At 41.8% G+C, this 13,773-nt stretch overlaps 1 protein-coding gene and 1 pseudogene across 1 annotated transcript; both read left to right on the top strand.

Moving 5' to 3' along the window:
* The first annotated feature begins 4,783 nt into the window (after nt 1–4,783).
* Nucleotides 4,784–13,108, top strand: LOC143435478 (uncharacterized). The gene is made up of 2 exons (XM_076918319.1): nt 4,784–5,188; nt 10,547–13,108. The coding sequence occupies exon 2, from the start codon at nt 10,647–10,649 to the stop codon at nt 12,351–12,353; it is 1,707 nt and encodes a 568-aa protein (XP_076774434.1). The 5' UTR covers nt 4,784–5,188; nt 10,547–10,646; the 3' UTR covers nt 12,354–13,108.
* On the top strand, nt 5,182–10,553 carry LOC143435542 (igE-binding protein pseudogene; annotated as a pseudogene).
* Nucleotides 13,109–13,773: the final 665 nt, after the last annotated feature.

Here is a 13,773-nt window from a genome sequence, read left to right as displayed (position 1 = left end):
TGGACAGGGGGGCAAGTGAAACACTTTTTAAATAAGTTACTTTTGTTGCAATGATGCTTTAAATAATGTTGCTTCCAATCATTAACCCTGGAGTCACCATTACAAAATAAAACATACACACAAAGAGAGAGAGAGAGAGAGAGAGAGAGAGAGAGAGAGAGAGAGAGAGAGAGAGAGAGAAACCTGATGGTGACAGAATAATAATTTTCTAATTTTCCAGCATGTATTTATTCATGTAAGGTGAATGAAGACAAACTAGGTTGATAGGTATATAATTTTGGAACTTTTAGCATAATCCAAGAATATTGAATTTACAACTTTGGAGATACGGCCAATACACTTTCAGTGTTAAGTCAGGACAGAAGATTGAGACACAGGCCATTGGCTGTAGTTGTGTGTGTCATGTTACAGATCACAGAAGCTAACATTGCACAAAGCATCCAGGTTAAAGAGTACTGTATTAATGCCATTTTCTCTGCCAGAAAACTGACTACGCTTTTTCAAAGCCAATGAAGATATATTTGTTTTCAATTATGTTTCCTTTTTTCTTATTTAATTAAATTTTCAAAAATTATTTACATTCTAAAGTTGCCCCCTTTCCTGGTTTCTCTTCTCTGGGGCCTTCTCCCCATCTTCCTCCCTGCTGCCTCTGAGAAGTTTCTCTCCTACCTGCCCACCCACCTGGACCTCACCTCCACAAGCTTCCCTCTTCCCTGGGGCATCAAGTTTCTACAGGGTTATGTGCATCCTCTCCCATTTTGTGCAGATAAGGCAGTCTTCTGCTGCACACATGCCTGGGGCCATGAACCATCCCCTGTATGCTCCTTGGTTTTTGGCTTAGACTCTGGAAGCCCTGAAGTGTCCAGGTTAGTTGACACTGTCATTCTTGCTATGGGGTTGCCATCCTCTTCACCTCTTTAAGTCCTTCCTCTGACCCTTCCATATGAAACATTTCATCCTATAATAATACATATATATGATTGATAGATAGATAGATAGATAGAGAAATCAACAAGATAAACTTTTAGCCAAACTAATGAAAGGACACAGAGATAATATCCTAATTACCAAAATCAGAAATGAAAAGGGAGACATACAATTATATATAACTTCTCCTCAGGACCTCATGCTATCTTCTTCAAATTTGAACATATAATCTGTCACAAATCACCAGGCAGTGGTGGTGCACAACTTTAATCTCAGCAATTGGGAAGCAGAGGCAGGTGAATTTCTGAGTTTGAGGCCAGCCTGGTCTAGAGAGTGAGTTCCAGGACAGCCAGGGCTACACAGAGAAATCCTGTCTCAGGAAAAAAAAATCTGTCACAAATCAAGCCACAACAGATACAAGAAGACTGAAATATTCTCATGCATTCTATTCAAATCACTACAGACCAATCTAGAGTTCAATAATAGCAAAAACATCAGAATGCCACATACTGAACAACTTTCTACACAATGACAACTTGGTCAGGGAAGAAATAAAGAAATAAAAGACTTTCTAGAATTCAAAGAGAATGAAGACACAGCATATCCAACCTTAGGGGATATGGAGAAAGCAGTGGTAAGACAAAAATTTATACCACTAAGTGCCTTCAAAAACATACCAGAGAGATCCTACACAAACCCCTTAACAGCACACCAGAAATATTTAGAACAAAAAGAAGCAAACAAACCTAAGAAATATAAACAGCAGGAAATAGTCAAACTCGGGGCATAAATGAAAAAAAAAAATGGAAACAAAGAGAACAGTACAGAGAATTAACAAAACAAATGGCTGATTTTTTTTTTTACAAAATCAGCAAGATAAGAAAAAAAAAACACTTAGCCAGACTAACCAGAGGGCACAGAGACAGTATTCAAATTAACAAAATCAGAAATGTAAAGGGAGACATAACAAGAGAAAATAAGGAAATTTTTAAAAATTATTAGTTCTTTCTATAAACTAGAAAATCTAGATGAAATGTGTAGCTAGAGAAATGGATAATTATCTAAACAGATACCATAAACCCAAATTAAATCAAGATCAGGTTAATTATCTAAACTGTAGTATAAATCCTAAGGAAATCAATGAAGGTATTATAAACCTTCTATCAATGAAAAGGTAAGGGCTAGGTAGTTTTTTTTTTATAGAATTATACCAGACCATCAAAGAAGAGCTAAGAACAATACACCTTGGACTTTTCCACAAAATAGAACCAGAAGAAATACTACCAAATTCATTCTATGTTTATTTGTTTTAAAAGTCAATTATTGCTTTCAAATGCAACACTGCTATACTCTCTTGTTTGTTTTCATTCCCTTTCAATTCCAAGTCATTAAGAATTTTTTCAGTTTTTTTCAAGTCCTGCTGATTATTTAATTTTGTTCATAGAAATGTTGCCTGTAGCTCAGGTCTGCCTCTTTGTATGTAATTGAGAATTGCTTTGAGCACCCAATCCTTTCTCTGCTGCTCAGTGCTGGAAAGAGTGTCTTGCAATTCTTCCAGACTGGTCCTTGACTGGTCAATGCAAAACAAAAATAAAATACTGAGTGAGTTTCCTCCAACCTTTCTGGCTTTTCTTGCATCTTAAAATGAAGAGGGGCCTGTGCAAGAATCAAGATCTATGACCAACGTTGAAGCAGGGTTAGTCACAGTACAAAAAAGGATGGAAAAGGAGGGTGAAATCTTCCCTGAATTGACAGTGATTGATATTAGCAAGGAATTGTGAGGCAATTAATTTTAGATGATCAACAAATGTCCTGATTGGTAATTTCTTGTGTCTGCACACTAGGCAATCAAGAATCTGGATAAAAAATCTAAACTAATATTAAATCAATGTACACTAGTTACACTAGTTCAACCAAAATAGAAAATCTGGGTATCATGATGTGTTTCTGTTTAAAAAGACTATTATTTTCTATTTAAAATGTTCAGCCTGAAAGAAAAAGTAAAAATAATATTTGATGTGTTTTAATACAAGATCCTAAACTCTGGACACATGGCCATAAAGCCTGGTTCAACTTTGAACAATAAATTTGGGGACTATAATTTCATCATTTCTAAATTTTTTGCTGCCTTCCATGATTGCTTCATAAAGATGCCTAAAGCATGAAGCTGGGGAGAAAAAGGTAGATGGTGCTTCAGGTACCAAGTTTGGTGTCTGAGAAAGAGACCATGAAGGAGAGAGAAGAAAAGGAAGAAAGAATGCACCATGGGGTAGGTGGATTGTGAGTGCATAGCCAGTAGGGCTGGCCAGGGAGTATGAGCAGCCTAGGCATAACATGGCATGTGATATCTCAGAGTTATTAACAGGGAAATAGACAAAATAGCATAGAGAGTTGATATCTGCCCAACTCTGCTGTTTTACTGATTATTGTAAATACAAAGTCTTTTGTGTCTTTTATTTGGTACCTCTATGATTTAATTGGGGTAAGAATCTCCCAAATAATATTTACCACAACAAAATGGCTATAATGATGGCTTTTGTCCAGTGATTGAAATGGCATTAAAAGTAAGATGATAGAGGATGCTCAGTAGTCCTGGCTCTTGTTCTTTCTAGAAAATATCATACTGTGCTTTCAGACACCTTTTCTTTAAAGAAGATGAAAGGAAGGGATTGTTCCAATAACATATTATTAGATGTAGAAGCTGAAACGCAAGGTGCTGCTCCCTGTGGTAGTCATGCCTAAAATCTCAGAACACAACAGACAAGGCTACACAATCATATGGTCAAGACCCAGCTCAGTGATGTAATGAATTTGAGGCTAGCCTAAGCTAAATTAAACCCAATCTCACTTCCACCTTAAATATGTTTATCCAAAGAAGATGGAAAGTTATATTAAATACATCCATTCATACATACATATACCTTTCTAATTAATATTTTCATGTGTGTATAACAGCATTGGGAAAACAAGGAGAATCAATAATAAAATATTAAAATAATTCTCTGTGTGGGGAAATAAAGTTTACTTTAGACTTTGGGTTTTCTATTTGCATCTGTATTTCATCATTTTCTGTATCATTAACTTAGTTAGAAGGGATCTTGACCATCCTGTGTCTTCTATAAAATATTATATTAGTGCTCTAAAGTGTACATTATGTAGAATTGATATACGGGGCATGAGATGTCAAACAAATGGGACTCATTGCAAACCCATAAGGGCACCAGAGGACAGAAAAGAAATTGAAACAAAATTTAGTAGTCGTCTTCTTCTTCTTCTTCTTCTTCTTCTTCTCTTCTTCTTCTTCTTCTTCTTCTTCTTCTTCTTCTTCTCTTTTCTTCTTCTTCTTCTTCTTCTTCTTCTTCTTCTTCTTCTTCTTCTTCTTCTTCTTCTTCTTCTTCTTCTTCTTCTTCTTCTTTTCTTCTGTTTTTTCAAGACAGGGTTTCTCTGTGTAAGCCTGGCTCTTCTGGAACTCACTCTGTAGACCAGGCTAACCTCAAACTCATAAATCCACCTGTCTCTGCCTCCCAAGTGCTGGGATTAAAGGCATGTACCACACCACTGGTCAACAGTAGCCTTCTAATTAATGAATTGCTTAGGAATCTAGTGCCATAGGGTATACAGAGATATTAATTCTAAGGTGAAAGATAAGTCAGTGGACCTAGCCGATCCCACTGCAAAGAGAGAAGCACAACATTTACTGGGCGATTAGGATTCTGGAGACAGACATGCCTCACTTGGGTGTTGTTATGAGCGGCGCGGGAGCTCAGGCTCCGTTTGAGGGGGATGGAGCGCGCGAACTGGCAGCTAGGAAAGTGCAGAGAGAAAAACTACAAGCTGCCGAGCTCCGAGCTCGCTCAGGATACAGCCCACTTCCTCTCAGGCAGTTAGTTCCATATGATAAGCGCTACGGTTAGAGACGCCAAACTCACGGCCCAAACCAGGGCAGGATATGACCAAACTGGCAATCAGCCAATCGGGTATAAACTCGACAAGCTAAGGGTTATATAAGCTGGCACCACGGACCCCCGCCTGTCCCCGTCCCCGTCCCCGTCCCCGTCCCCGTCCCGTCTCCTCTCCTCATTGATGAAATAAATATTGTTGTGGAAGGATCCTGACGCGCGTGTCGTCTTTCGCGGGCGAGAGCGTGCACGTGCGGGTTATAGTTGGTACCGAGACCCGGGTTGTTATGCCACACCATCGCTGGTGCCACGGATGGGGACCCTCCGCGTTTGCGGAGCAGGATTCAGAACCACAAGACGAGGTAAGCTCTGAAAGGCATGCATTTTTATTTTCAGCTAGCAGGAGCCCTTGAAGCCTTCGCTATTGTTCTGGTAGCACTCATTCTGTTCCTTTTGGTTTCATTCTGCTTCCACAAATATTCTTGTTAAACGAGACACTTTTAAAAAGAAACTTGCAGCCATTGGGTGTGGTTAGTCAGTATATAAGCCGAAGCGCCCCTCCCTGTGTGTTCGCTCCTGTCGTACATAAGAGGGCAGCATGGGAACTTCACATTCTGTGGTTAAGGCTCTTCAATCACTCTTAAGGCAACATGAATTAAAAGTTCCCACCAAGACTTTGCAGAGGTTTGTAAAGGAAGTGGATCGCATAGCTCCCTGGTATATCGGCTCAGGGTCACTAACGCTCGCTTTCTGGGACAAACTGGAGGGTGATTTGCTTAGAGAACAGCAGAATGGGAAATTAATGCCTGGAACTAGACCACTGTGGAAGCTAATTAGGTCATGTCTACTGGATGAGAAATGCAGTCCGGCTATAGCGACAGGCCAGGGGGTGCTAGAAGACCTTCAGAACAGCATGTCAGAATCAGAGTGGAATAAGAGATTGAGAGCTCGCAGAAAAAAGGAAAAAGGTATACCAGAAGCATTAGGCCCTTCCAAAGACTCACAGTCTATGGAAGAGAGAGATAAGGGGAAGAACACCCTGGGTGAGATATATATGAAGAAAGATAGGGAGAGATATACCTTAGAAGAGAAAGGTAGGGAGGGAACCAAGGCTCCAGAAAGAAAACCCCTGTATCCGGTACAGGAACTGAAAGCCTTGAGAATTGATAATTGTGAGCCAGAGGAACTCAGCTCCTCTGAGGAGGAAATCTCAGATAAACAGACAGCCTACTATGATAAGCAGCTGCCGTTGCAAACTGGAAAGCAGAAGAAAACAGGAAATAGGGACTGCACAGTTTCTCAGCCTGTTGCAGTCTCCCACCCCATTGTTTCCAGTGCCCCTCCACCTTATGTGGAGAAGCCTTATGCGGAGAAGCGCTGCTCAGATTCCTTCCTGTCAAAGGGAGATAAGAAAAAGTTGTTGCAGGCCTTTCCGGTGTTTGAGGTTGCGGAAGGAGGTCAAGTCTATGCACCGGTAGAATATGGTCCCATTAAGGAACTTGCTGAATCAGTTAACAGATACGGAGTTGATGCTAATTTTACAGTCATGCAGCTTGAGAGACTTGCCACTATGGCTATGACTCCGAATGATTGGCAAAGTACAGTAAAAGCTGCTCTCCCTAATATGGGACAGTACATGGAATGGAAAGCCTTATGGCATGATGCTTCTCAAGTACAGGCAAGGGCCAATGCCAATACAGAAGGCAATCAAAGAGAGTGGACGTTTGAATTGTTAACAGGACAAGGACAGTATGTTAATGACCAAACAAATTACGATTGGGGAGCATATGGCCAAATTTCAGCTGCTGCTATTAAAGCATAGAAGGCCCTCTCCAAGAAGGTGAGGCCGGGGGACACCTAACAAAAATATTACAAGACCCCCAAGAGCCATTCTCAGACTTTGTGGCTAAGATGACAGAAACAGCAGGCAGAATTTTTGGAGACCCAGAGCGAGTCAAACCATTGATAGAACAACTGATGTATGAAAATGCCTCACCAGAGTGCAAGGCAGTCATTACCCCTAGAAGAAACAAAGGGTTAACAGACTGGATAAAGGTCTGCCGAGGACTTGGAGGCCCTCTTACTAATGCTGGCCTTGCAGCGGCTATCTTACAAAGCCAAAACGGCTCTAGTCCTGGCAGCTGTAAAGTCTGCTATAACTGTGGCAAACCAGGTCATTTGAAACGAGAATGTCGTGCTTCCACACAAAAAAGAACTCCAGGGCTTTGTACAAAATGCAGAAAAGGTTATCATTGGGCTAATGAGTGTCGCTCAGTTAGAGATATTCAGGGAAAGCTTATTCAACATGATTCCCCATCAGTGGGAAGAGATCAAAGTATTCCAAAAAACGGGTTTCAGGGCCCCAGATCCCAGGGCCCCAAAAAATATGGGACACAAATCAGCAACCAGAGGACACTTCTAGCCACAGAGCTACAAGAGACTCCACAGGATTGGACCTCTGCTCCACCTCCCGATTCTTATTAATGCCTCATATGGGCGTACAACCTATTACAGTTGATTTTTAAAGGCCCCCTGCCTGAGGGAAGTGTTGGCCTCATTCTAGGTTGCTCCTCTCTTACCTTGAAAAGGCTTGTGGTTCATCCTGGTGTGATAGACCAAGATTATACTGGGGAACTTCAAGTTCTCTGTTCTTGTCCACAAGGTATATTTTCTATCTCTCCTGGAGATAGGATCGCTCAATTGGTTGTTTTTTCCAAATTTACATAATTGTTTCCCATCCACTGGGGTGTCTAGAGATGCCAAAGGACTTGGTTCTTCAGGAACTGACTTTGCTCACTTGGTAGTTGACCTTAAAACTAGACCCACCTTACAATTAATAATAGAGGGAAAGAACTTTATCAGAATTCTGGACACAGGAGCTGACAGAAGTATTATTGCCTCCAACTGGTGGCCTAAGGCGTGGCCTGTTACACAATCATCCCACTCCTTACAAGGGTTGGCATATGAAGCCAGCCCTGCAGTCAGTTCACGCTCATTGACTTGGCAGGCACCAGAAGGTCAAACAGGAAGCTTTATACCTTATGTGCTTCCTCTCCCTGTTAATCTCTGGGGAAGAGACATCTTACAAGACCTAGGATTAACATTAACTAATGAGTATTCTCAACAAGCCATCGATATTATGAAAAAGATGGGATTATAAGGAAGGAAAAGGCCTTGGCAGAAAAGAACAAGGAAGGTTAAGCCCAATCTCACAAGAGAGTAGTACAGGAAGACAAGGTTTGGGTTTTCCCTAGTTGCCATTGAGGGTTCTATGCCCATACCCTGGCTTACAGAGGAGACCATATGGGTTCCTCAATGGCCCCTATCCTCTGAGAAATTAGAAGCTGCTACAAGGTTAATTAAAGAACAAGTACAGCTTGGTCATTTAGAGCCTTCTACCTCTCCTTGGAATACACCTATTTTTGTCATAAAAAAGAAGTCAGGTAAATGGAGACTTCTCCATGATTTAAGGGCCATAAATGCACAGATGCGGCTATTTGGCTCTGTACAACGAGGCCTACCTTTACTTTCTGCTTTACCTAAGCAATGGAAGATTATTATTATAGACATTAAAGACTGTTTTTTCTCCATTCCTTTATGCCCACAAGATAGACAAAGATTTGCATTTACCTTACCTGCTGTTAATCACACAAAAGATATCAGTGGAAAGTTTTACCTCAAGGCATGGCCAATAGCCCCACTATATGTCAGCTATATGTACAAATGGCCCTTGAGCCAATTAGGAAGCAATTTCCCTCTTTGTTGCTGGCTCATTACATGGATGACATTCTTATGTGTCATAAGGAATTAGATATTTTGCAGACCTCATACCCTTTATTACTAAAAATCCTGGAACAATGGGCCTACATATTGCTACTGAGAAAGTTCAAATTTCAGAAATTGGCTCTTTTCTGGGGACAGTTATTTACCCAGAAAAAATAGTTCCTCAGAAATTAGAGATTCGCAGAGACCATTTACACACTTTGAATGATTTTCAAAAATTATTGGGTGATATAAATTGGTTGAGACCATTCTTAAAAATTCCCTCTGCTGAATTAAAACCTTTGTTTGATATTTTAGAAGGGGATGCTCATATTTCCTCACCAAGAGCTTTAACACCGGCTGCAAGCCGTGCTCTACAAGTGGTAGAAAGTGCCTTACAAGATACCCAGCTAAAACGCATAGATGAAACCAAAGCCTTTGACTTATGTGTTTTTAAAACTAGACACCAACTGCTGTGTTATGGCAGGATGGGCCCTTGTTATGGGTTCATCCCAATGCCTCTCCTGCAAAGATTATTGAATGGTATCCAGATGCAGTTGCTCAACTTGCCCTTCGTGGACTAATGGGTAAGCAGCCATTACCCATTTTGGAAGGGAACCTAGGGTTTTAATAGTGCCTTATACTGCCCATCAAGTCCAAATATTAACTGCTACCTCTGATGTTTGGGCGGTGTTGGTCACTTCCTTTAATGGTCAGATAGATAATCACTATCCCAAACATCCCATTTTACAATTTGCCTTAACTCAAGCTATTGTATTTCCACGCATTATATCTCAGGAACCACTCCTAGATGGAATGGTAGTCTATACAGATGGGTCAAAAACAGGAGTAGGTGCCTATGTGGTTAATAACAAAGTTATATCCAAACAATACCATGAAACTTCACCTCAAATTGTGGAATGTTTAGTGGTGTTAGAGGTTCTGGAAATTTTTCCAGGTCCCTTAAATATTGTTTTAGATTCCTGTTATGTGGTAAATGCAGTAAAAGTTTTAGAATTGGCTGGAATAATTAAGACATCCAGTAAACTTGTAAAAATTTTTCAAAAGATTCAGTTTGTTTTAGTTAATAGAAGATTCCCTATTTTTATTACACATATTAGGGCTCACTCAGGCCTACCGAGACCCATGTCCCATGGAAATGACCTGGCAGATTGAGCCACAAAGTTGATTACAATTGCCCTTTCGCCAAAATTAGACTTGGCTAAAGACTTTCATAAAAGATTCCATGTGACAGCTGAGACGTTACGTCGTCGATTTAACATAACTAGAAAACAGGCTAGAGATATAGTAACTCAATGTCAAATTGCTGTCAATTCTTTCCTGTGCCTCATGTTGGAATCAACCCTCAAGGAATCAGGCCACTACAGATCTGGCAAATGGATGTTACTCACATCCCATCCTTTGGCAAATTGCAATATTTGCATGTTTCTATTGATACTTGTTCTGGAGTGATGTTTGCTTCTCCATTAGCCGTAGAAAAAGCAGCCCATGTTATTCAGCATTGTCTCGAAGCATGGAGTGCTTGGGGAAAGCCTAAAGTCCTTAAAACTGACAATGGACCAGCTTACACTTCTCAAAAATTTGGACAATTCTGTCGCCAAATGGGAGTGACTCATCTGACGGGTCTCCCTTATAACCCTCAAGGACAAGGCATTGTAGAACGGGCTCATCGCACTCTCAAGTCTTATTTAATAAGACAAAGAGGGGGAGTCGAGGAAGCTCTACCCTCAGTGCCACGAGTAACAGTCTCTATAGCACTGTTCACTCTTAATTTTCTAAATGTGGACAGTCAAGGCCATACGGTGGCTGACCGTCATTGCTTAGAGCCTGACAGGCCAAAAGAAATGGTCAAATGGAAAGATGTCTTGACTGGTCAATGGAAAGGCCCGGATCCTATATTAATAAGATCCAGGGGAGCTATTTGTGTTTTTCCACAGGAAGAAGATAACCTGTTCTGGTTACCTGAGAGATTGACAAGAAAGATCCTAACACCTGTAAATGAACTGATGGATTCCTTGGAAGTTAATTCCAGTCCTCATGATGATTCTCCAAAATTGGGTTCCTAGTATATGGGGAGAATATCGTTGGGCTATTCTATCTGCTTTTCCAAAACCTATGCCGGTCAGACATAGTGCAGCAGTTTTTCCTAAATTCTTCACAACAAATAAGACTCTAGATCTGCCCTATATGCCATATGACCCTACAAGGGCCCCATTAGGCGAGACTCGCTCCTTGCCAGAACGAGGCTCTCTTTGTTTTCAAACAACTGAGAATGGAGACTATATACCTCTCTCGAGGAGGGCTTTGGGATGGTTTTATGACCAGAGAAAATGGGCAAAAATGACAATTAAGAAAAACAATAAACATACTGAGTTCTCACAACCCTTTTGGCAATCAGCTATTTGGCTAAATGGGACATTTTTACCACCTAACTTCTCAGACGGGGAGTACCCCCATCAACCCAAAGTCTCCCCTCTTTGTAGTGTAGAAGATGAGGGAGGAATTCTGCCCTGGTCTGAATGTCAGTCCCGTATAACACGATGGGCAGATGCCAATAAGACTTTCTCTTTCTCACCCAACATGATATTGGACCCCAAAGCTAATACGGTAATGAGAGAAGGCCCCTTCTTACAGGGCCATAGTATGAATCCTTTTCACAAATGGCTACTCTGTGGAATTAATGGTAGCTGTACTACTCTTAACTCCCTAGTATTTCTTCAAGGCGGGGCGGCTGGAAGGACATATTTCACGGGAATTATTAATGGAACCATGGTTAAACAGGAAGGTGATCGGGCTCCACAAGTAACAGATGCAACTCAGTTGATCACTGGAGTGAATAAAACTCTAATTAAGCATACAGATTTTTTACCTACCCCTGTCTGTGTTTATCCTCCTTTCTTGTTTATTCTTTTAAATAATTCATTTATAGACTGCTCCAATGAGACTTGTGAAATGTCTCTGTGCTGGGATGCCCGATGGGCGTCTAGAGCCATGGTTACTAGAGTTCCACGATGGATTCCAGTTCCAGTGGAGACCCCCTCTACCTTGTCTCTATTTCGACAGAAAAGAGACTTTGGAATTACTGCAGCCATTGTAACGGCTATATCTCTTGCAGCCGCTGCTGCGACTGCTGCTGGAGTTGCCATGGCCTCATCTGTACAAACAAGTACAGCACTCAACCAGATATCAGCTACAGTTACGGAGGCTATGAATACCCATGCATCTGCTACAGCCCAGTTAAAAGGCGGGCGGATGGTTGTTAACCAACGCCTTGATTTGGTGGAAGAGAGATTAGACATCCTCTTTCAATTGGCCCAATTGGGATGTGAAAGAAATCTTGGAGCGCTTTGCATTACTAGCGTACAGTATCAAAATTTTACTCGAGCTGCCAATTTGTCTAGAAAATTGTCTTTATATCTTACAGGAAACTGGTCTGAAGGATTTGAGAAAACCATGGAGTTATTGAGAGCAGCGATTGTGACCATCAACGCAACAAGAATTGACCTGTCGATGACTGAAGGACTTTACTCCTGGATCTCTTCAGCTTTTTCTTTCTTTAAAGAGTGGGTGGGAGTGGGCCTGTTTGGTGCAGCCCTATGCTGTGGATTAGTGTTCATGCTTTGGTTGGTCTGTAAGCTTAAAGCTCAACAAAAACGTGACAAGGCTCTCATTACCCAAGTGCTTATGGCTATGGAGCAGGGAGCTAGTCCAGCAGTGTGGTTATCTATGCTGAGGAAAAACTGAATCCATATCTCCAAGTAGTGGTGAATAGTTGTCTTCTCTGTTTAGCCACGAACAGCCTTTGCACCCCATCGGGGCTTCGCCTCATTGCACTGGGATAAGTGTTTCTGGCCTTTATTGGGCTTCTAACATGAGCCTTAAAGAGTGCCTTATTATCAGTTGAGGTTGTCGAGTGGGCACTCGACAAGGAATGTTCCACGGACGTGGATAGATTTCCTGAAAACATGCCTGATTGCATAAAGGTTTGATGCCATAGCCCCCTCCATGCACACAGATGGCCTCTGGGCACCATGGAGAGGAGGTCTCCTTTCCCCGAAAAAAGGCATTGGGATGGGTATGGGAAATAAACCCATTACAATATCCCCACTTGCACAGAGGATCAGGCCTCTGTTTTCCCTCACTGTACAGTTGCACTCAGTTACAACTGATTCACCCTACCCAATCAATAAAACAGAAAGGGGGAGATGTTATGAGCCGCGCCGGAGCTCAGGCTCCGTTTGAGGGGGATGGAGTGCGCAAACTGGCAGCTAGGAAAGTGCAGAGAGAAAAACTACAAGCTGCCGAGCTCGCTCAGGATACAGCCCACTTCCTCTCAGGCAGTTAGTTCCATACGATAAGCGCTATGGTTAGAGACGCCAAACTCACGGCCCAAACCAGGGCAGGATACGAGCAAACTGGCAATCAGCCAATCGGGTATAAACACGACAAGCTAAGGGTTATATAAGCTGGCACCACGGACCCCCGCCTGTCCCCATCCCCATCCCCGCCCCCGTCCCTTCTCTCCTCATTGATGAAATAAATATTGTTGTGGAAGGATCCTGACGCGCGTGTCATCTTTCGCGGGCGAGAGCGTGCACGTGCGGGTTATATGGTGTGTTAAACCAGTCAACATATCAAGTAGCTCAGAAAGCTGCTAGCTTTCTATTGGGGGCCAAAAAACAAGAGAAGGCTCTGTAACAGGACCAAGCTGCTGTGCAGGCCAGGCTATTCTACCAGTTTCATGGTTACATAGGAATGTTGTTTGAAGCCTTTGGCAGGTGTTTATTGTGAATCATAGATTTTGAATATAAGAGTAAGGGCTCCACCATCAACTCTATCCAACTATTTTCCTTTGAAAAGAAATATCTTCACCTGCAATTCCATCTTAGTAGAAATTGAACATGTCATGCCAGGGAAATGTTAGTGATCCACAGAAAGACAACCACAAAAGCCGATTTGATGCAACTCACATCAGGGTCTTTATTCTATTTAAGCTAGCTTGCCCCCATCCCCAATGCACCAGCATCAGCCAAGACTGTTTTGGTTGCCATGGAGCCCCAAATGGCTAACTGGAAAAGGCTTTATTGTAAGCAGCATGTGGGCAGTACGTGTGCAGGCATCTAATTGGAAAGCTGCTGTGGCCTTTAACATAATTGGCTGGTGC

The sequence above is a fragment of the Arvicanthis niloticus genome, chromosome X (assembly GCF_011762505.2).
Source record: "Arvicanthis niloticus isolate mArvNil1 chromosome X, mArvNil1.pat.X, whole genome shotgun sequence".
Lineage (NCBI taxonomy): Eukaryota > Metazoa > Chordata > Mammalia > Rodentia > Muridae > Arvicanthis > Arvicanthis niloticus.
The sequence above is the reverse complement of the archived record's forward strand: the minus strand, read 5'-3'. Positions and strand labels throughout refer to the sequence as shown.